Source organism: Schistocerca serialis, chromosome 4 (assembly GCF_023864345.2).
Source record: "Schistocerca serialis cubense isolate TAMUIC-IGC-003099 chromosome 4, iqSchSeri2.2, whole genome shotgun sequence".
Taxonomy (NCBI): Eukaryota; Metazoa; Arthropoda; class Insecta; order Orthoptera; family Acrididae; genus Schistocerca; species Schistocerca serialis.
The window spans coordinates 777,275,131-777,299,903 of record NC_064641.1 but is presented as its reverse complement, the minus strand read 5'-3'; the positions used below and the strand labels follow the sequence as shown (position 1 = coordinate 777,299,903).

Below are 24,773 nucleotides of genomic sequence, written 5' to 3'. Positions count from 1 at the left end.
CGCCTGGTAGAATTTTGCACAGAGCACAACTTAATCATAGCTAACACTTGGTTTAAGAATCATGAAAGAAGATTGTATACATGGAAGAACCCTGGAGATACTAAAAGGTATCGGATAGATTATGTAATGGTAAGACAGAGATTTAGGAACCAGGTTTTAAATTGTAAGACATTTCCAGGGGCAGATGTGGATTCTGACCACACTCTATTGGTTATGACCTGTAGATTAAAACTGAAGAAACTGCAAAAAGGTGGGAACTTAAGGAGATGGGACCTGTATGAACTGAAAGAACCAGAGGTTGTACAGAGTTTCAGGGAGAGCATAAGGGAACAATTGACAGGAATGGGGGAAAGAAATACAGTAGAAGAAGAATGGGTAGCTTTGAGGGATGAAGTAGTGAAGGCAGCAGAGGATCAAGTAGGTAAAAAGACGAGGGCTAGTAGAAATCCTTGGGTAACAGAAGAAATATTGAATTTAATTGATGAAAGGAGAAAATATAAAAATGCAGTAAATGAAGCAGGCAGAAAGGAATACAAACGTCTCAAAAATTAGATCGACAGGAAGTGCAAAATGGCTAAGCAGGGATGGCTAGAGGACAAATGTAAAGATGTAGAGTCTTATCTCACTAGGGGTAAGATAGATACTGCCTACAGGAAAATTAAAGAGACCTTTGGAGATAAGAGAACCACTTGTATGAACATCAAGAGCTCAGATGGAAACCCAGTTCTAAGCAAAGAAGGGAAAGCAGAAAGGTGGAAGGAGTATATAGAGGGTCTATACAATGGCAATGTACTTGACAATATTATGGAAATGGAAGAGGATGTAGATGAAAATGAAATGGGAGATATGATACTGCGTGAAGAGTTTGACAAAGCACTGAAAGACCTAAGTCAAAACAAGGCCCCCAGAGTAGACAACATTCCATTGGAACTAATGACGGCCTTGGGAGTGCCAGTCCTGACAAAGCTCTACCATCTGGTGAGCAAGAGGTATGAAACAGGCGAAATACCCTCAGACTTCAAGAAGAATATAATAATTCCAATCCCAAAGAAAGCAGGTGTTGACAGATGTGAAAATTACCAAACAATCAGTTTAATAAGCCACAGCTGTAAAATACTAACACAAATTCTTTACAGACGAATGGAAAAACTGGTAGAAGCCGACCTCAGGGAAGATCAGTTTGGATTCCGTAGAAATACTGGAACACGTGAGGCAATACTGACCTTACGACTTATCTTAGAAGCTAGATTAAGAAAAGGCAAACCTACGTTTCTAGAATTTGTAGACTTAGAGAAAGCTTTTGACAGTGTTGACTGGAATACTCTCTTTCAAATTCTGAAGGTGGCAGGGGTAAAATATATGGAGTGAAAGGCTATTTACAATTTGTACAGAAACCAGATGGCAGTTATAAGAGTCGAGGGACATGAAAGGGAAGCAGTTCTTGGGAAGGCAGTAAGACAGGGTTGTAGCCTCTCCCCGATGTTATTCAATCTGTGTATTGAGCAAGCAGTAAAGGAAACAAAAGAAAAATTCGGAGTAGGTATTAAAATCTATGGAGAAGAAATAAAAACTTTGAGGTTCGCCGATGACATTGTAATTCTGTCAGAGACAGCAAAGGACTTCGAAGAGCAGTTGAATGGAATGGATAGCGTCTTGAAAGGAGGATATAAGATGAACATCAACAAAAGCAAAACGAGGATAATGGAATGTAGTCGAATTAAGTCGGGTGATGCTGAGGGAATTAGATTAGGAAATGAGACACTTTAAGTAGTAAAGGAGTTTTGCTATTTGGGGAGCAAAATAACTGATGATGGTCGAAGTAGAGAGGATATAAAATGTGGACTGGCAATGGCAAGGAAAGCGTTTCTGAAAAAGAGAAATTTGTTTTCATCGAGGATAGATTTAAGTGTCAGCAAGTCATTTCTGAAAGTATTTGTATGGAGTGTAGCCAAGTATGGAAGTGAAACATGGACGATAAATAGTTTGGACAAGAAGAGAATAGAAGCTTTCGAAATGTGGTGCTACAGAAGAATGCTGAAGATTAGATGGGTAGATCACATAACTAATGAGGAAGTATTGAATAGGATTGGGGAGAAGAGAAGTTTGTGGCACAGCTTGACCAGAAGAAGGGATCGGTTGGTAGGACATGTTCTGAGGCATCAAGGGATCATCAATTTAGTATTGGAGGGCAGCGTGGAGGGTAAAAATCGTAGAGGGAGACCAAGAGATGAATACACTAAGCAGATTCAGAAGGATGTAGGTTGCAGTAGATACTGGGAGATGAAGAAGCTTGCACAGGATAGAGTAGCATGGCGAGCTGCATCAAACCAGTCTCAGGACTGAAGACCACAACAACAACAACACTGTCATCCGTTTGGAAGCCTGAGAGCTTTTCACCTAAAGTAACTACTGGGAGAACCTATGTTCACATATAGCTTGTACTTTATTGTCTAACATTTTCACAGAATGTATAGGTAGCATTACCAACATTGGAACTGTTATGAACAGATGAAATTACAATCGTTTGTCCATAGCTGTGGGTTCTTTGATTGCTCTGGGAGATGGCTCATCTGAATTACAACACATGAAATATTAGTTCACTTTATTAAATGAGAGATTAAAAGATTTGCTTAATTTTATATATCCTTTGCACAGGAGTGCTTGTTGATTTACTACAGTCATTGACTATTAAAGCACTACCTGTTGGACTAATTAACAAACTGTTCTCTGGAAGTAAAATGTGCACAGTTCACAAGAGTACTTTTCCATCTGAGACTCTGAATAACTCTCCAGTCCCAGTTAATGATGGTGGCTGCTTCTGCTGTGGTCATGCCCTGGGGCAGAGCACTTCCATGCTTCACTCTACACTGGCGTCTGTGTGAGGGCACTGTCTTCTGAGAGAGAGGGTGTTACTTCAGCGTCTCCCATTCATCATTGCAGTCTGCAGCAAGACCTCAATAATGTCTGTGGTGTTGATATGCATTGCTAACTTTGGTGTGGCACCACGATCTCTGAACTGTGACATTAATAATTTATTTGTTGTCAGATGGTTAAGCAGCCAATTGTATACAACCTTTTCTAAAATGTTCAAGAATGCAAAAGTGAAATTGGTTAGGAATTTAATGATATCTCTTTATCTTTTTTCTTAAACAAAGACTTAACTTCAGCTTATTTCACTCATTTAGGTAAAGTTCCACTGAAAAACGTCTCATAGCACTGATAACTTAAAATGTTACTAATCTCACAAGGATGCTCTCACATTAATATTGTTGATATTTCATCATAACCACTAGATTATTTTAATATTAAAGAGTTTTTGGTGGATATTACTTTTACTGGTGTAGTGATGGTCATACTTGCAGTATCTACTGAACCCTACAACCCCATTTTTCAGTAATAGCTATGAAATGCTTCTTAAAAATTTTGCATATGTTATCAGTGTATCACTTACTCTTAATACACACATCAGAAAAAGTTTTGCATCACCTCGTTTCTGAGAGTTCCAGAACCTGTACAGAAAAGTGGAATAGAGATCGACATAAGCATCATTTCCATCCTTTTTACTGCTCATGAAAACCACGCATTGCATGTTGTACCATCATACAGCAAGACCTTCAGAGCTGGTGGTCCAGATTGCTGTACACACTGGTACCTCTAAAACCACTAGCACATCTTCTTGCATTGATGCATGCCTGTATTAGTTGTGGCATAATATCCACAATTCATCGAGGCAGTGTTGGTCCAGATTGTCCCACTCCTCAATGGTGATTCTGTTTAGATCCCTCAGAGTGTTTGGTGGGTCACGTTGTCCATAAACAGCCCTTTTCAATCTATCCTAGGCAAATTCAATAGGGTTCATGTCTGGAGAGCATGTTGGCCATTCTAGTCGAGCAATGTCTGTATCCTGAAGGAAGTCATTTACAAGATGTGCATGATGGGTGCGCAAATTGTCATCCATGAAGACGAAAACCTCACCAATATGCTGCTGATATGGTTGCACTATCGGTCGGAGTATGACATTCACATATCATACAGCCGTAATGGTGCCTTCCATGACCACCAGCAGCATATGTCGGCCCCACATAATGCCACCCGGGGAACCTCACCTTGCTGCATTTGCTCGAAAATGTGTCTAAGATGTTCAGCCTGACAGGGTTGCCTCCAAACATGTCTCTGACGATTGTCTGGTTGAAGGAATATGCAACACTCATCGGTGAAGAGAATGTGGTGCCAATCCTGAGCAGTCCATTCAGCATGTTGTCTGGGCCATCTGCACCATGCTGCATGGTGTTGTGGTTGCAAAGATGGACCTTGCCATGGATGTTGGGAGTGAAGTTGCGCATCATGCAGCCTATTGCGCACAGTTTGAGTCGTAACACGACGTAACGTGGCTGCACAAAAAGTATTAGCCAACATGGTGGTATTGCTGTCAGGGTTCCTCCAAGCCATGATCCATAGGTAGCAGTCATCCACTGCAGTAGCAGCACTTGGGTAGCCTGAGCGAATCATGTCATCAACAGTTCATGTCTCTATGTATCTCTTCCATGTCTGAACAAAATCACTTTGGTTCACTCCGAGACGCCTGGATACTTCCCTTGTTGAGAGCCCTCTCTGGCACAAAGTGACTATGTGGATGTGATCAAACCACAGTATTGATCGTCCAGGCATGGTTGAACTACAGACAACTCAAGCCGTGTACCACCTTCCTGGTGGAATGACTGCAATTGATCGGCTGTCAGACCCCCTCCGACTAATAGGCACTGCTAATGCTTGGTTGTTTACATCTTTGGGTGGTTTAGTGACATATCTGAACAGTCATAGGGCGTGTGTCTGTGATACAATGTCCACAGTCCTTGTCTATCTTTAGGAGTTCTGGAAACCAGGGTGATGCAAAACTTTTTTTGATGTGTGTATTATCTTCTCCTCTTCATCTTTGGTTCCACCAGTCTTCTTCTCTGCTATTTCATGGATTGTATTTATTTTGTGATCTGATGTGATTATCTTTTCCTTGTAATGCATTTGCTTCAACATTTGTATTACCATCTTTAATACCGAGCGAGGTGGCGCAGTGGTCAGACACTGGACTCGCATTCTGGAGGACGACGGTTCAATCCCGCGTCCGGCCATCCTGATTTAGGTTTTCCGTGATTTCCCTAAATCATTCCAGGCAAATGCCGGGATGGTTCCTCTGAAAGGGCATGGCCGACTGCCTTCCCCATCCTTCCCTAATTCAATGAGACCGATGACCACGCTGTCTGGTTTCCTTCCCCAAACCACCAACCAACCATCTCTAATATTTTGCAGTATATCTTATAATGAGCTTCCCAGAATCCAGAAGCTTAACAATATTGGGCACATCATTGTAGCTGGTCTGTGCTCCCACTGAAAGACTCTCTGCTTCTGTTGACCAACACTTCCAACCCTCATAGTCTAGAATCTAATATTAAAGATAGAAATTACTTCCTTCATCAACTCATGACTGTCCCCACCACATTACTACCTAGATGTCTAATAATCACTGTTCATGCCATCATCATCTTGGACTAGAGCAACTGAAACATGTCCTTCACTAAGGCTTTGAATATCTATTGTCATGCCTGGAAATGAGGGACTTCCTACTGACAACCTTTCCCACCCCTTTTAAGGAAGCATTCCACTGCTTACCCAACCTATACCATATCATGGTCCATCCCTATGCCACTCTCTTTCTCAACCCTTTGCCACACGAGTCATATCCCTGTGTAGGACTCAGGTGCGAGACCTGCCCAATACACCAACCCACCAAATTGTACTCCAGTGCTGTCAAAGTCTTATCTTATCCCATGAGAGGCAGGACCACCTGTGAATGAAGCCAAGCTCAATTCCTCAACAATATTTTATGTGAACGTGACCAAGAACCAGTTGTCCAACAGAATGATTGGTCTCTGCAAAACTGTGTAAAAGAGCAGAATAGAGCACACAGTGGCAGTATATGCTCAATTTTGATGGCTGCTTCACAACCAATGCCATCTGAATACATCTCCCCAGCACCAGATTTTCTGAAGTACATAGATGGGAATTATCCTTGCAAAACATCCTCCATTCCTGTAATCATTCTGGGCTCAATCTCAGTTAATCTCCTGTACTCACACCTTCTTCCTAACAGTCTTACCTTTCTCTGTTTTGTTACCCCTTCTCAATTCACGGCCCTACATTATTATCACATATTACACAAACTCACTGGTTCCAGTGCTCTTGTGTTGCAATCCTATGCACTGTACCTGCTACCTCTTGCTCCCATGTTCCTATCACTTACATTTGCTGCCTCTGTCTCAATGTTAACCACCCTTCCCCAACCCCTCCTTTTAAACCCATCTTTTTTTTTTACCTCACCTAACCCACTTGAAACAAACCACCACCTCAATCTATTTGCCAAACTTCAGTCCCACAGTCCCAGAACCACACATTCAGCTGGCTGAACACAAAGCAAAAGCTTCCAGCAATTTGTTTTGTCTGCATTGTCAACAATCTCTGTTGAGCAAGCACAGCCATTTGAGTTTGCTGTTTTGATAGCTGTAAGACTCTCTTGTGGTTTATTTGTTCTAAGTGAGCACATGTGACTTGTCAAGTAAAGATATCCTCATCCGATTCAGATGGAAGCTTGATATGTGCAGGAAGTGTTTTTAACTGCAGCTTTAGAAACTTATCCTGAATTGTTAGAGAAATTGCAACTTTCAGAAGCAAAAAGATAGAGACAGAAAGCATCTCCTCACCTACAGCAAATTCATATGACAGGCCACCATGCTGAAGGAAGGAAAATGTTTGTCAGAGACACATGGGACAAAGGTGCACAGTACCACAGAATTACACAGGCCAGTGTTGCTGGAACATTTTAACTTGATAAGCATGCAAATGGAAAAAGAAACTATGGCAATGAAGTTTCTTAATGCAGAGATAATCAATGAAAACAATGGCTCGTGAGGAGGAAAATGAAAATAGCTTTAATACATATACTGTTCTTTAGACCATGTTACCAATAGATTGTTGTAGATGACAAGCAGTTTTGTATATTTTTATTAATAAAATGCTAGTGAACTGTTCCTTTACATTGCATGTATCCTGTACATTCATACCATTGTAACCCTTTCTATTGATATATTTACCGTAGTGCACAGATTTAGAACTTGCATGTGCATACTGTTGATTACATCTACAGAAATTGGAAATTTACATTTTTCCAACCACTCATTTCCTGCTACAGTCACATCACGTGGTGATGATGGAAATTTGATCTACAAGTCAGCTTTTCCTTTTATCTTCATATAAACTCTACTCACTGTTTTACTCACTGTAGTTTGATGAATCCCCATGTCTTCTGCTATGCCAGACTGGAATCCTATATCAGATGCACACCAAAGGAAAATCTTTAACCTCAGTTCTGGTGATAGTACTCCAGCTCTTTTCCCCCCTGTGTCTGCCAAGAAGTGATTCACAATCCATTTAACATTTTCTTTGTTAAAAAGATTATGTTAGGCATGCCACTGTGAAAGATTCAAGGACAGAAATGATACAGAGTTTTATAATTATCTCCAAACGGACAAGGACATGCTCTGTAGAATGCTGCTAATTGAGCTATAACTGCACTCTGCAAACGTGAGTCCACTACTGACCAGCCTTCACATTTCAGAAGCTATTGCTTCCAGAATGAAGTCAGAGCTCCTCTTTATTCATACAGATTATCTAATACTGAAGTAAGAGCTGGAGATGAAGGAAAAGCATTTTTCTCCTTTTGTCCCCACAAGCTAAAGCTCATGCTTCACATTTTATTCATAAATTCTGAAGGTCAAGCTTCGAAATGTGAAGGAAAAGCATTTGCTTCACTTTATTCAAAGTATTTTATACATGAAGTTTCAACAAATAAGTGAACTCACAATACCTATCACCAGCACCAGTAAGTCAGTTTGGAATTCTGAGAGATTATAGTAATGTTAACCATTTAATATTTTTTTCTCTGAAGCAATTACAGTTCTCTTAAGGTAATATCTTGGTTGTGTTGGCTATGGCTGGGTTCAGACTTTTCATTTGTATATTTTTGTCATCTATAAGCAATAAGATTCTGAAAGAGTCTTTTAATCACACAAGTGAGTCATTTAAACAATTAAAATTAAGAGTGGACAAAGTACAAATCCTTTGGGATGTATGATAATACATAATTTGAGAAAGATCTGTACATTAGATTGCTAATATTACTTTTCTATGATGAGAGTAGAATGTGTAGAAAGTCCATCAAACAGAAATATTATGTAAATACAATATATCTATAATTAAAGTTCCAGTTTCAAAACACAGAAGAAAAGGAATCACAGCTCAAAATGATATACAATTTGAACAGCATATTATTGATGCAGGGTGAAACATCATGGAACAAAAAACGAATTTAATGACCATTTGACCAATAGATGGCACTGTAAACATCAGGATATACACTCCAAAAGAGGCACAGTATGTGTCTGTTCCTCAGTTTCCATACAAGGAACCCAACATGACTGTCTCCAAAAAGGATCACATGCCACTGGTAAATGTCTTTTACAAGAACAAGCTTTGTGCATCAGGAGCCCTGTAGAAGTTCCACACACTCAAGGATATTATAATCTCCCCCTACCTTGCTAATTCCAGTTATTGTCCACAACAAGCAAATTCTTTTATGAAAAATTTGAGAGGAGCAAAGATTGCAATAAACTTTCTAGTTTACTTAGATTTTTGTTTACAGTTAGCTCCATTTCTTCTTGTCTAGGGTCTGATTCCTGAAGCTGAAATTCTGACATTTTAGGTCCTCATGGTTGAATTGATCTAAATAAATTTGAAGATTGTTGTTGCAGATTTTTTGTTGTTATGTTAATACATTTTGTAACATTTTAGTATATCATACAGGCTTTCAAATTTTCACACTAGATATAGATAGTTGGATATCCAGTGATCACAGGCCCTGCAGACCATGCGCTGCTTCCACAAACTGCCTCCATTCCTTCTTGTTTTGTCTCCGGTTCCTCCATGTGTCTTCAAATCCCAGGGCTGCTAGATCCTTCGCCAGGTCAGCCATCCAGCACTGCGTTGGTCATCCAATGGGACATTTGGTGTTTTTTTCCCCTCTAGTGCTATCTTTGCTGTCTTCCATTTAGCATACAGGCTGCATGGCCCAATATTCTTTTTCTCTTTTATCTTCTGTAGGATAACTATCAGAAGGTGGATTTCCTTGTTTTTCCTCCTCCTCCATTCTCTGTTATCTAAAACTGATCCCCATATCTTCCTCATTACTTTTCTTTCAGATATTAATAGTTTTTCCTTTTTTTGCTTAGTCATGCTCCATGTTTCTGAACCATACATTACTGCTTGTAGATTTTCATCTTAGTGTTCACTGAGATCAATTTAGAGCCAAGCAAGCATCTCTCTGAGGGAATGCATGTGTTTCATTCCCACTGTCATCCTTTCCTTGATGTCCATCTTCATATTAACAATGTCCATTTTCACATTAACAAAGCTGAAATCACATTGTTCACCAAAAATACAGAAATATGTCTGATCACGTCGGAGGCATGCTTCACTCTGTGGTAATAACCACGTTCCAAAGGGTTTACAGTTTTTCTTTACAATTGACTTTCTATAAATTTCAATTACTATTTCACAAATGAATCCAGAAATAAATACAGTAAACAGTATTAGATTGTGTAATTAATAATAGAAATTTTAAGTGTGCCAAATAATTCATAATTTCAAATGTTTCTAAAAAAAATAATTTTAACTGTACATTCAGTAATAATCAATTGTAATATTGAAAATAAAGTAATCCCTTTTTGAAAATTTTAGCTTGAAGTATAACATACTGTGCATAAAATTATATGGAAGTTTTCAGAAAAGCAGTTGAGACAATACTGATCTGTCCAAAATTCGAAAAATAATACTGGCATTGACAATTGCTTTTAAGGAAAAATAATGCGAGAGGAGGGTGTCCCATTACAGTATGAAAAATTAAGTGGTCTGATGTGTGCTAAGGGTCTGGAGAAAATGATTACAAAATTTGAAGAGATAGGTTCTTCTGAAGTGCAATGTGGCAAAGGGAGGAAAGCAATTGACCTGACATCTGTCGAAGATATGGTCACTGCATTTCAGAAGGGGTTGAGCGGTGGTGCATAAACATGCAGTGCATGTAGAATTGCCCAAACAAGCCTGTGAGCACAGTGCATAAAATTCTGTAAAACATCTTGCATCACTGTCAATACAAAATCACCCATGTTCAGGAGTTACTTCCTGCTGACCTGTCTCCAACGCAAATGTTCATTCTGGAATTTCTTTCTCACTTGGAAGTGAACAATGAATGGCCTCAGAACACTCTGTGGACAGAAGAAATCCATTTCCATCTCAAGGACATGTCAATATGCAGAATTCCAAAACATGGGCTATGGAAAATCTGCACTCACATCAACAGTACCACTTTCTTCTGAAAAGGTGAGTGCGGAGTATGGGCTAATGGCATCGATTATTGTAGGAACACATTTTATCAAGGAGATGAGTTCTTTGGGTCCTGTGACCTGTATCACTCCTGGTAAATGCTAGGAGAGTCTTTTGCACACATCATTCCAACCCTTCAGTAACATGGATGTGTGCTTTGGTGCTCCTCTGCACATTGTACAGCCAGTAAAACAGCTGCAGCAAGCAGCAGAAGCATTTCAGAAATGCTAGAATTATCAACTGTCATTTTCATACAGCCTGACTCTCTAGATCACCTGATCTTAAGCTGTGGAAAATCTAGGATGGAATGTAACAATACCAGAGAAGGAAAGTTGCTACTCACCATATAGCGGAGATGCTTAGCTGCAATAGGCACAACAAAAAGATTCACACACTTATAGCTTTTGGGTATTAAGGCCTTTGTCAGCACTACACACACACACACACACACACACACACACACACACACACACACACACATATGCAAATCGCAAATGCAACTTGCACACGTCTGCAGTCACAGAGAGCTGAAACCACAGCAACCACAGTTGTCTGAGACTGCAGACATGTGTGCAAGTTGCATTTGTGTGAGTGTGTGTCTGTGTGTATGTGTGTCTACTACTGACAAAGGCCTTAATGGCCAAAAGCTATAATTGTGTGAATCTTTTAGTTGTGCCTATCGCAACTCCACATCTCTGTTATATGGTGAGTAGCAACTTTCCTTCTCTGGTATTGTTACATTGATCTTAAACTGTGTGACTTCTGGCTGTGGGGTTATCTAAAAGATGTTGTATTCAGTGCTTCAGTTATGAATGTTGCTGAAGTGAAGGCACATATTGTGAATATGACTCCAACACACTCTGATCTGTTGTGGAACAAGCTATTTCTCAGTTTCAACTTGTGGCAGAAAATGATGGTCAACATATAGAACATGTCTTGCAAGAGGCTCTTGACACTTAGAAACCTATGTCATTTTGATTTTTATACAGTTTTGGCCCATTACTTAACTAACAGTGCAACAACTGTTGACTGCTGCACTCTTGCAGTCATGCACATTGAACAGTACAGATGGTGTAATGTGGAACTCAAACCATAGCCAACATATTGTGATTCACCTGTGATTTGTAGCCAACCCTATTTATGTTAAATTGCTTACAGCATCATACACTGCTGAAATTTTTGTCAATGCATTTTTTTCATTTTATTTGTTTATTTTCATTTTTTGCAAGATTATTTCCTGTTAATAACATTTATTGTAAACAATAAAATCAAAAACAACATTACACATATTGAAGGAATTTTACAAAGAACATGAAGGCTTCTTTTAGAAATAAGCAAAAAGTATTCCATGTTTACCATTGATGTGTATACACTAATGATCTCACACTCTGATCAATGAGAAATTTGAAAGAAAAGTAAGACATACAGTATCAAGCAGTTTTCAGCTGGAAACTTTGGATTGCACTACAAATGAGGGAGGTCATATGTTACTAGGATATGTCAATTGGAACTAAATATTTACCCTTAACATCTCCATCCAGAAGAAAATAAACTAAAACTGGGATATGCAAGGACTAAACAAAATAAATTCTGAAACTTACTATATTTCACCAAAGACAAGAAAACTGTAAAGAATGGGTTAATGTTAAATAACTTAAGAATTTCAGGTGGTCATAGATAAGTAAGATCCAAAGTGAAAATAGACACAAGCCTGGAAGGAAAGAAGCTCATCACATATAAGAGTGCAGTTACATAAAAGATTCAGAAATCAAAGATTATGCTGACATACGTGAAAGGGAAATTTATGCAACAAAAGTTTTAATGCAAACAGCAAAAGATGTGCAGGAAAAAAAAAAGAGCAGGAGGAAAGAAAATCTCAAATAAAACAAAGCAGTGATTAATGAGAAGACAACAGGTACAAATTAAGGGTAATAGTAATAGGATTGTGACAGAATATACTGACTTAAGCAAAGCTGAAACTTCTTGACAGATTAAAACTGTGTGCTGGACCGAGACTCGAACTCGGGACCTTTGCCTTTTGTGGGCAAGTACTCTACCGACTGAGATACCCAGGCATGACTCATGACCCATCCTCACAGCTTCAATTCTGCCAGTACCTCATCTCCTATCTTCCAAATTTCACAGAAGCTCTCCTTCAAAACCTTGCAGAATTAGCACTCCTGGAAGAAAGGATATTGTGGAGACATGACTTAGCTACAGCCTGGGGGATGTTTCGAGAATAAGATTTTCACTCTGAAGTGGAGTGTGCATCAATATGAAACTTCCTAGCAGATGAAAACTGTGTGCCAGACCAAAACTCGAACTCAGGACCTTTGCCTTTGAGCTACCCAAGCATGACTCTCAACCCGCCCTCACAGCCTCAATTCTGCCAATACCTCGTCTCCTACCTTCCAAACTTAACAGAAACTTTTCTGTGGACCTTGCAGAACTAGCACTCCTGGAAGAAAGGATACTGCAGAGACATAGCTTAGTCACAGCCTGCGGGATGTTTCCAGAATGAGATTTTCACTCTGCAGTGGAATGTGTGCCGATATGAAACTTCCTGGCAGATTAAAACTTTGTGCCAAACCGAGACTCAAACTCGGGACCTTTGCCTCATGTGAGCAAGTGCTCTACTGACTGAGCTACCTAAGCACAGCTCACAGGCTGTCTTTGGATAGCTCAGTTAGTAGAGCATTTGCCCGCGAAAAGCAAAGGTCATGTGTTCGAGTTTCGGTCTCGTACACAGTTTCAATCTGCCAGGAAGTTTCATATCAGCACACACTCTGCTGCAGAGTGAAAATCTCATTCTTAAGCAAAACTATTTGTAAATGTCTTTATTCAGAAGGCATGTGAAGATGAAATGAATTGTCAATTAATAGAATAAAAAACAATTACAGAAAGAAGAAACCAAATTAAACTTATTTTAGGTATACATCACATTTCATCTCTTAAGGCTGTACAACCTACTTCTACATCTATATACTGCAAGCCAACACTGTGGTGTGTGGCAGAGGGTACTTTGTGTACCGTTGTCTCTTTCCTCCTTTCCTGTTCCAATGCAAATGATTTGTGGAAAGAATGATAGCTGGTAAACTCAGAACTTTAAGAGGAAACCACAACATGATGTAGATGCCTCTCTTGAAACATCTTCCACTGGAGTTGGTTGATCATTTCCATGACACTTTTGTGCTTACTAAGTGAATCTGTAATGAAACAATCTGCTCTCCTTTGGATCTTCTCAATTTCCTCTATCAATACTATTGGTACCGGTCCCATACTGATGAGCAATTTTCAAGAATTGGCCGACAAGGGTTTTGTAAGCTACCTCTTTTGTTGATGGACTACATTCCCTAAGGTTTCTTTCAACAAATCTCAGCCTGGCATCTGCAGTTACTGCAATTTGTTTTGTGAGGTAACGACACTTTAAATTGCTCTGCATATATACTCCTAGATATTTTATGGAAGTCACTGCTTCCCGTGATTGTTTCGCATCATGTAATCATACAATAATGGGTGTTTCTGTCTGCATGCACACAATATTTTACATTTGTTTGTATTTAGAGTCAAATGCCACTTCCTTATGAGATCTCTGTATACAACATCATCCGACACAAAAATCTTCATGGAATGGATCTGTAACACTTCCTTGTGGTGTGTCCAAAACTTCTTTTACATCTGAGGAATTTTTTTCTCTGTTGAGATGTCATGCTGCATTCTTTTTTCTGCAAATAATTCATTCAAATCACACAGGTGGTCTCGTATTCCATATCCTCGTATATTGTCAATTAGGTGGCAGTGTCTAACTGTGTCAAATGCCTTATGAACGTCTCAAGGGAGATGGCATCTACCATGAAGGTTTACAAGTGTCATGTCCAGCACCTGTCTTTCAAAATGCTCCGTAAAAAAAAGTCTACCACTGGATTAGGTGGACTACTCATGGTGACACTTTCCAGATGATCATATAAATTACCATTCCACGTAAAGAAATGTCAGGAAAATTGATAATCTAATGATTCAAACACAAAAGCCAACTGGCAGTAAATCAACAAGTGGCCATGAAAGCCCCAACAATTTTATACTATTATTCTATGGGGAGAAGATTTCAGGACTGTATCAAAGCCTTGACCAATGATGGGAAAAAGCCTGTTTACTATCCTCTCTTGCCTTTTATTGCAGTGCCAGGATGAAGGGACCATTCCAAAGTATCTTAAATGTTAGTGCCTATTCATTGTCACTCAGGCACATCATATCAATGATAGGATGAAATGAACACTTCTTTGTCAGGGAGTGAAATCTACAACACAGAGAGACTTGACAAGAACTGATGAAGAACTTTAGGACATTTTCTGTCAGCTCAGTGACAGCATGTATTGAGATAACTACGATATGATTAAAAGCATCACTCACAGGAACATGCACCAAGGAAGAGAAGAAAAAGTTTGAAAAGTACTGAAAGCATATTAACAGTCTATTTCTGACATGTACCACACACTGGTTAACCTATGCAAACAACCAATGATCTCAAATGAACTGTTTATCTTCAAAAGGCAGGGAATTTTGTACCATCCCCAAAACTTTATCAATGAAGGGTATCATTGCTAACACCAAAGTGATCATCAAGAAACTTCCTTGTGGCAAAGCTAAGGAAATAGACATCAAAACTGCCAGGATACTGTGTTGACAAAATCCACAAGCCCGCAACCTGATAAGAGAAGAATTACAAGCTATCAAGAGCCTTAACGCTAACAAGAGCATATTGGACAAGGGAAATATGACCATTATGATGAAGTCCAAAAATTATTTGTGGAAAATATGCAACCTACTAGATCTGAAGTGGCACTCTGTGACTTTCAGGATCTTATTGATTCCATTTCCCCACAGGACATCGTGAACCTCTTTCATGCACGTCTTACCATAAGCTGCTTTATATGAAGTGATAATTTCTATAAACATCTGGAAGGCATTGCCATAGGTGGTCCACTTAGTCCAGTAGTTTTTTCACAAGTAATTTTGAAAGACAGGTGCTTGAACTGGCATTTTGTAAATGTAAAGTGTGGTACAGGTACATCAACGATATCTTTTTCATGTGGGCTCATGGGAGAAACAGTGACTTACTGAGATAAATGAACAGTCTCCACACCAACACAAAATGTTTACGAGGAATGGTAAAAAGCTGAGGCACAGCATATGTCAAAAACCAATGTACATGGGCTGATGTCAGAAAAAAAAGGTAAAATATTTTCATGGTGCACATGACATGAATATTTGAGTCACAGCACCTCACATGCAAGATGAAAGACATAAGTAGCAAAGGTACTTTACTAGTTGTACAAGAAGTGTCACAAAACCTAACACTCAGTAAAGTGATGCTTTAGAAGAAGAAATGCTGAGCACAGCCTTTCTGCCATATGTCGCCCGGGGATGGACAGAATCAGCCATATATTGTGTGAAGTCTATTTACAAATTGCTCAACAAGATCAAAGAGTGCCAAAGACTGACAAAGGACAATAGTGTCTCACTTGCAGTGTCAAGAAACCATGTACATGTGAAAAAGTCTATGTTTGAAAGATTGGACAATCTGTCAATACCAGGATCATCAGATATAAATGGTTTTGCATGTTGGGACTGGTAGAGAAACAAGTCTTGTCAGAGCAAACAGTATGTGAGACTGACCACATAATGAAATTCACTGACATGCATGTTCTCACTCACAAAAATAGGAAAGATTAAAGCCTCAAGGTAAATGGATCATTGGTTTCATGTGCTGCAGCAAATAAGTGTTGCAGGTAGCTAAGGAAGCAACACAATGGTAATGATCAGGGAAAAGCACTGGGACATTGGTGCAACAGATACATATAATCTCCAGACATGGGCTTGACTCCAGTCTTATACTGTATTTCCAGAAACATATATGGAGCTGAGGACAAGAAAGTGTTAAATACAGAGTAAAATTGTTTATATGAAGATATGGATATGGCATTTGCAACAACAAGAAATGTATGGTGTTTGCAATAATGAAGTACCATTTACTTAAAATCCAATTTTACACAATTATGGGGTCAAAACACCCAGCAGCTATGTTACTGTCAATTGTAAACTTTCATGGCCAGAAATATCACTGTGGTGCTCGGCAAAGGCACAGAGGATTTTCAAATGGAGAGAAGAGGACTTATTACAGAGTAAATTCAACAGATCCACCAGAACCTGGAATGCACAGACTGCAAGTTAATGTGTCACCATATTACACTGAGCAATTAATTGTGTAGTGGTGACTGGGATAGAATTGACAGACTATTGCATTACACTGTTAAGAAGCAGTCTGCCCCCGGTAGCTGAGTGGTCAGCACAACAGAATGTCAATCCTAAGGGCCTGGGTTCGATTCCTGACTGAGTCGGAGATTTTCTCCACTAAGGGACTGGGTGCTGCGTTGTCCTAATCATCATCATTTCATACCCATTGACGTGCAAGTTGCCGAAGTGGCGTCCAATCAAAAGACTTGCACCCGGCGAACGGTCTACCCGAAGGGAGGCCCTAGTCACATGACATTTACATTTTACTGTTAAGAAGCATATGTTGACAACTTATAGTAGACAGAAGAAGAGATTTGATAATTTGCAACCTAATATGATGATCCACCACTTAGATGTTTCCCACACAGTTATCAATTCATATGGAAATTCATTATCTGATGACCAGATATCTGTGCTTGCCAGGGGAGATAATTTTGCCATTAGTCTTGGAGTTGTGTCCATGGAGGAAACAATAGTCTATGTACAAGCAGGCATTCACAGCGTGGACACAGTTACTGTTGGAAAAGTTCATACAGAAGCTGTAAGAGTATAGGCTCACTCAAAGCTGCCAAAAAGATATTTAATTGTGGGTGAGAGCCATAAAATGGCTGAAGGAAGATGATAGTATTATCATTCTCCTCACTGGCAAGGGAAATGTCACAGTAGTTTTGAATGTCGCTGGCTATTCTATTAAGAGTAACAACTTATTAGATCTGCCAACATATAGGAAACTGAGTAAAGATCTCACTGAAATAGACAGAGTGAGGTGGCACAGTGGTTAGCACACTGGACTCGCATTTGGGAGGACAACAGTTCAAACCCATCTCCGGCCATCCTGATTTAGGTTTTCTGTGATTTCCCTAAATCATTCCAGGCAAATGCCAGGATGCTTCCTTTGAAATGGCATGGTCAGTTTCCTTCTCCATCCTTCCCTAATCTGAGCTTGTGCTCCATCTCTAATGACTTCATTGTCGATGGGACATTAAACACTAATCTTCTCCTCCTCCTCCTCCCCTCACTGACAAAGTTCTTATAACTGTTATGTGACTGATAAAGAAGTTCTCTACCAGACAGAGCAATAAGAAAAGTCAGTTCAATTCAGTTGTGCTACCGCCAAGACATTGTGGATTGCCGAAGGAGCATAAAGAACATGTTCCTCTGAGACCTATACTTAGTCCCTTGGTTTTTGCACCTATTTCATTGCCAAGGTCTTGACCACATTACTATGACTATATGTGGGCCAATCAGACTCCTATATCAAGAATTTGGCACAGTTTATAAGCACACTCCTGGAAATGGAAAAAAGAACACATTGACACCGGTGTGTCAGACCCACCATACTTGCTCCGGACACTGCGAGAGGGCTGTACAAGCAATGATCACACGCACGGCACAGCGGACACACCAGGAACCACGGTGTTGGCCGTCGAATGGCGCTAGCTGCGCAGCATTTGTGCACCGCCGCCGTCAGTGTCAGCCAGTTTGCCGTGGCATACGGAGCTCCATCGAAGTCTTTAACACTGGTAGCATGCCGCGACAGCGTGGACGTGAACCGTATGTGCAGTTGACGGACTTTGAGCGAGGGCGTATAGTGGGCATGCGGGAGGCCGGGTGGACGTACCGCCGAATTGCTCAACACGTGGGGCGTGAGGTCTCCACAGTACATCGATGTTGTCGCCAGTGGTCGGCGGAAGGTGCACGTGCCCGTCGACCTGGGACCACACCGCAGCGACGCACGGATGCACGCCAAGACCGTAGGATCCTACGCAGTGCCGTAGGGGACCGCACCGCCACTTCCCAGCAAATTAGGGACACTGTTGCTCCTGGGGTATCGGCGAGGACCATTCGCAACCGTCTCCATGAAGCTGGGCTACGGTCCCGCACACCGTTAGGCCGTCTTCCGCTCACGCCCCAACATCGTACAGCCCGCCTCCAGTGGTGTCGCGACAGGCGTGAATGGAGGGACGAATGGAGACGTGTCGTCTTCAGCGATAAGAGTCGCTTCTACCTTGGTGCCAATGATGGTCGTATGCGTGTTTGGCGCCGTGCAGGTGAGCGCCACAATCAGGACTGCATACGACCGAGGCACACAGGGCCAACACCCGGCATCATGGTGTGGGGAGAGATCTCCTACACTGGCCGTACACCACTGGTGATCGTCGAGGGGACACTGAATAGTGCACGGTACATCCAAACCGTCATCGAACCCATCGTTCTACCATTCCTAGACCGGCAAGGGAACTTGCTGTTCCAACAGGACAATGCACGTCCGCATGTATCCTGTGCCACCCAACATGCTCTAGAAGGTGTACGTCAACTACCCTGGCCAGCAAGATCTCCGGATCTGTCCCCCATTGAGCATGTTTGGGACTGGATGAAGTGTCGTCTTACGCGGTCTGCACGTCCAGCACGAACGCTGGTCCAACTGAGGCGCCAGGTGGAAATGGCATGGCAAGCCGTTCCAGAGGACTACATCCAGCATCTCTACGATCGTCTCCATGGGAGAATAGCAGCCTGCATTGCTGCGAAAGGTGGATATACACTGTACTAGTGCCGACATTGTGCATGCTCTGTTGCCTGTGTCTATGTGCCTGTGGTTCTGTCAGTGTGATCATGTGATGTATCTGACCCCAGGAATGTGGCAATAAAGTTTCGCCTTCCTGGATCAATGAATTCACGGTGTTCTTATTTCAATTTCCAGGAGTGTAAATTAAATGGCATAGTGGTCCAACTGGAGGACATGTTAATTATTTTTGATGTGGTATTGCTATTAACTGTAGTCCTGCTTCATGAGCTGAATTGGAGTTTTCCTCCTGATATTGCAGAGTCATTTAAATATTGCTCATGGCCACATATTTCAAACAGAACAATGAGTTCTATGGAAAGACAGGTGGTGTGGCTATGGGCAGCCGCTTAAATCCAGTTATAGTGAATTATTTCCTGGAAAAATTTGAGGAGCAGGCATATGTAGATAATTTGCTTGTTTTGTGGAGGAGTGGCAGAGAAGAACTAATCTTTTTTTTCATAAGCATCACAACAGAGTTGATCCCAAGATTCAGTTTCCTAAGGTGAAGGAGGCAGGTGGAAGATTAAAGTTAGTTGATGTGATAATTTTTTGAGAAAGAAGATAATAGCTTAGGCCACACAGTTTACCAAAAACCCATGCACAAGGACCATTACCTAGACTGGGTTTCAAATGACCACCCACAAAAAAGTAAGGCATCATAAAAACATTTTAATTTTGGTTCTTGCTGGCATCAGCTATCCAAAGTTAAAATTTCATGACACAATTTTTTCCACCCTGTATAGTTAGTGATAGATTTAACATCAGAACTCTGACTATTAAGAAGATGATGTTATGGAATTCTGTTATCTTGTAAGGAAAATAACTCATGATGGATGTAGCATGTGGGATGTAAAAAGCAGCTTAGCACAGGCAAAGAGAACTTCTCTGCCAAAAGAAGTCTACTAACACTTAATATGGGCCTTAATTTGAGAAAGAAATGTAGGAGAATTTACATTTGGAGCATGGCATTGTAGGGCAGTGACTCAGGGACTTTTGGAAAACCAGAAAAGAAAAGAAACGAGTTGCAGCATTTGATATAACCTGCTATGGAAAGAGAGAGAAATAGAGAGGGGGGTGGGGGTATACACAAAATACAGAAATCTGCAATTTTGTACATTGTAATTTATATAGTCATGTATTCAGTCACTGAGTAGAAACAGTTTCACTGTAAGGATTGCCTTTAAAGGAATTTGTATACTGGATAGCTTTTATTTCCACAGGTATTTTAACAAAATTTTCAGTCCTATGAGGAATGGACGCCTCGGACACCTATTGGTACATGCATGGATTGAATGAATGTTTTGCTGAGTCTGGTACTGTGGTCATAGACATCACAGTTCTTCTGCAAATTTTTTCATCATCTATTTCATTTGTTTGGAAAAGTTAAATGGTTTCTCTTCCATGAATGGATAGTAGTGCAAGTATGTAAAGCACTGTGAAGGTATTTTTGCATGATTACCTTATTGTTTTCCATTTATTATTCTAATGGCATTCTTTTGAATTTTAAATGTACTGAGAGCTGCCAGACAGTTTCCCCTGAATGTTAAACTATAGTTCAGATGTGACTGTATGTAAGCATAATAAGCAGTTTTAACGGTTTCCATATTAGTGCAAGGCTTCAGGGCCTCAAGAGTTAACACCCTCTACTTAGTTTACCATTTATACACTCAAACAACACATTTGCATATCTACAACAAGTCTGATTCAAGCTGCTGGAGGCTGTGGTCATGTGAGTGTGAGTTTCATTTGCATGAGTGTGTGCGTGTGTGTATGTTATCTAATTTTGACAAAGGCCTTGTAGGCAGAAAGCTAAATGTCTGACAGTCTTTTTCTTCTGCCATTCTGTGACAACATCTCCACTATATTGTGAGTAGCAGCTATTCCTTTCATTACATTGTTACATTTACATACTTATTATGATTAATCCATTTAACATTTTTGACAATCCTTAAGAAAAATTCTAGGTTATGTGGATTCTTATTTTGTTGGTTTATGGTGACATTTTTACTGTTATTTATAACTAAACAAGTGTGGTCTGACCAACTGCTGATTGGTTTCATGGAACAATTTACAGACTGCTGCAGTTCGTGCTGTTTCTCACCTTATAGAAGGACTGCCATAAAGTCAAAAAATAAGACACTTTTGTGTGTATTTACGTTTATACTCAGACCATTAAAGTATAACAGGAAGAGTAGTGGTCCCATAAACATTCCTTGGGATGCACGTACATTTCATCTACATTTCGCAGTACTTCAATATCTTCTTTGCACTTTTGATTGTCAAGTAATTATTTGATCCACTTGTCTGAAAGGACCCATTGCCACAGTGTTCAGTCTCAGTAACTAGATTTGTATGTTTAACTATGTCAAATGCTTTGGACTTACCTAAAAATATCCTAGCTGATAATTGTTTGTTATCCATCAGATCTCAGGTACTGTTAAGACATTCATAGATTGCTGCCTGTGTTGATTTTGCCCTTCTGCATAAATAGTCAAAATGAATAGTATTGTTGGTTTTACCTTCAAGGACAAGTTCAATAGTCTTTTTAAATTCCTTAGACATATTCTTAATGCCAACATAACAGGTCCACATTCCAACTTCTCTGGCTGTAACATGGTCCAGTGTCAATGTGCAAGGACCAGGACCAAGGAGTTTATCATTTGAGTTAGGAGGTACAAAAGTGCAGTAAAGAGCTCCGGTTTCATTGCAGTCTAAGTCAACATTATCTCCTATTTTGATGATGATTGTTTTAGATTGTCCCAATAGAGTTTCTCTATCTGCAAAGAAAATGTGGACATATTACTGAAGCTGCAATAGTTACATATGTATTTTTTATTGCTGTATTATATTACACAAATAATATGCACATATGTAACTGAGAAGTGTCTCATGGTTGTGGAGAGAATTTATATGGTGTGTTTAATCAGAATGCAAAAAGCTTACTTAAAGTTATTAAATATTATATTACATGGTAATATTAATTATAACTAAAATGCAGTACCTAAACTATAATTCAGCTATATTTACTACAAAAGATTTCATAATTTCTGGTAGATTATTGAAAACATATCTATTGATGCTTATGTGATTTTCTCCTGAACTATAGGAAAACACTTGAAATATTTCTAAAAAATATTTTCAGTTTTGTTGTTATAATGATGCTTCATACTACAGGTTGGCCACAACAAAGGGCTTTAAATAATATTTACGACATAAATACATTTGCTTTTCCATCAAGTGATTGCCATGGACTGTATATGTTACACTGATTAGTTTATAGTTCTAAGGTTTCCATGATAACCGAACTACAAAAACTTTTATAGTGTGTCTTGTACCAAGGCTTGGACTCAAAGCTGGGTCTCGTGTCCACTAGACAGTTGTGCTAAACACTACACCATCCTAACACAGTGGGTTTGCACAACTGCACAAACCACCCTTGCATGCCTCTGTCCTCAATTCACATTCCTATCCACACCTCAACCCACTTGGTATTCCCCCCTAAACAGGATCAGGTATTGGAAAAGCACTTCAGTATCAAATAAAATGGGGGAGTCTATCTACGAGGGCAGTTCAATAGGTAATGCAACACATTTTTTTTCTCGGCCAATTTTGGTTGAAAAAACCGGAAATTTCTTGTGGAATATTTTCAAACATTCCCGCTTCATCTCGTATAGTTTCATTGACTTCCGACAGGTGGCAGCGCTGTACGGAGCTGTTAAAATGGCGTCTGTAACGGATGTGCGTTGCAAACAACGGGCAGTGATCGAGTTTCTTTTGGCGGAAAACCAGGGCATCTCAGATATTCATAGGCGCTTGCAGAATGTCTACGGTGATCTGGCAGTGGACAAAAGCACGGTGAGTCATTGGGCAAAGCGTGTGTCATCATCGCCGCAAGGTCAAGCAAGACTGTCTGATCTCCCGCATGCGGGCCGGCCGTGCACAGCTGTGACTCCTGCAATGGCGGAGCGTGCGAACACACTCGTTCGAGATGATCGACGGATCACCATCAAACAACTCAGTGCTTAACTTGACATCTCTGTTGGTAGTGCTGTCACAATTGTTCACCAGTTGGGATATTCAAAGGTTTGCTCCCGCTGGGTCCCTCGTTGTCTAACCGAACACCATAAAGAGCAAAGGAGAACCATCTGTGCGGAATTGCTTGCTCGTCATGTGGCTGAGGGTGACAATTTCTTGTCAAAGATTGTTACAGGCGATGAAACATGGGTTCATCACTTCGAACCTGAAACAAAACGGCAATCAATGGAGTGGCTCCACACCCACTCCCCTACCAAGAAAAAGTTTAAAGCCATAACCTCAGCCGGTAAAGTCATGGTTACAGTCTTCTGGGATGCTGAAGGGGTTATTATGTTCGATGTCCTTCCCCATGGTCAAACGATGAACTCTGAAGTGTATTGTGCTACTCTTCAGAAATTGAAGAAACGACTTCAGCGTGTTCGTAGGCACAAAAATCTGAATGAACTTCTCCTTCTTCATGACAACCCAAGACCTCACACAAGTCTTCGCACCCGAGAGAAGCTCACAAAACTTCAGTGGACTGTTCTTCCTCATGCACCCTACAGCCCCGATCTCGCACCGTCGGATTTCCATATGTTTGGCCCAATGAAGGACGCAATCCGTGGGAGGCACTACGCGGTTGAAGAAGAAGTTATTGATGCAGTACGACGTTGGCTCTGACATCGACCAGTGGAATGGTACTGTGCAGGCATACAGGCCCTCATTTCAAGGTGGCGTAAGCCCGTAGCATTGAATGGAGATTACGGTGAAAAATAGTGTTGTGTAGCTAAAAGATTGGGGAATAACCTGGTGTATTTCAATGCTGAATAAAACAACCCCTGTTTCAGAAAAAAATGTGTTGCATTACTTATTGAACTGCCCTCGTAAATCAAAAGCATAGGTGCTTTAATCTAATAAAACTATAGATTCTAGAGGCCTTTCCAAGTCTCAAACATATGATGTATATATACAGACTGATGCGACAAATGATAATTTGTACCAATGCTGAGACTGAGTGTCTAGCAGACTATTTTGCAGGGAATTTGTGAGGATTATTCCTTGGGAATCTCAAAAAACAGTGGTCATCACCTTACCAGCTGACAAAATGATCTTTGCCTTCTTCAGTGCACTTTCACCAGCATTTGTGTATTGTTTTGACTGCCATTTTGGCTTTGGTGTGTAATGATGGATTCAGGTTTCATCAACAGTCACAAAATGGTACAAAACATCTCACAGATAAACTTTGTGTTGAAATTTTTGGCCAGATTCATTTTTGGTCGACTGTGAGCAGTCATGGCACCTAACTTGCACACAGTTCTTCATAGCCAATTCCCTATGCAGGACATTATGGATTCACTCAGTTGAGATGCCAGCAGTTTTGGCAATCTCACAATTTTTATTTGGTGCTCCTACA

General features: G+C 40.3%; 1 protein-coding gene across 1 annotated transcript in view; it reads right to left on the bottom strand.

The window, feature by feature from the left end:
* The window catches only part of LOC126474942 (uncharacterized), a 147,876-nt gene that overhangs the window by 70,268 nt on the left and 52,835 nt on the right, over positions 1-24,773 (bottom strand). The window contains exon 4 of the mRNA XM_050102461.1: positions 21,865-22,122. Coding sequence (XP_049958418.1) covers positions 21,865-22,122 — 258 coding nt within the window. The remainder of the gene's footprint in view (positions 1-21,864; positions 22,123-24,773) is intronic.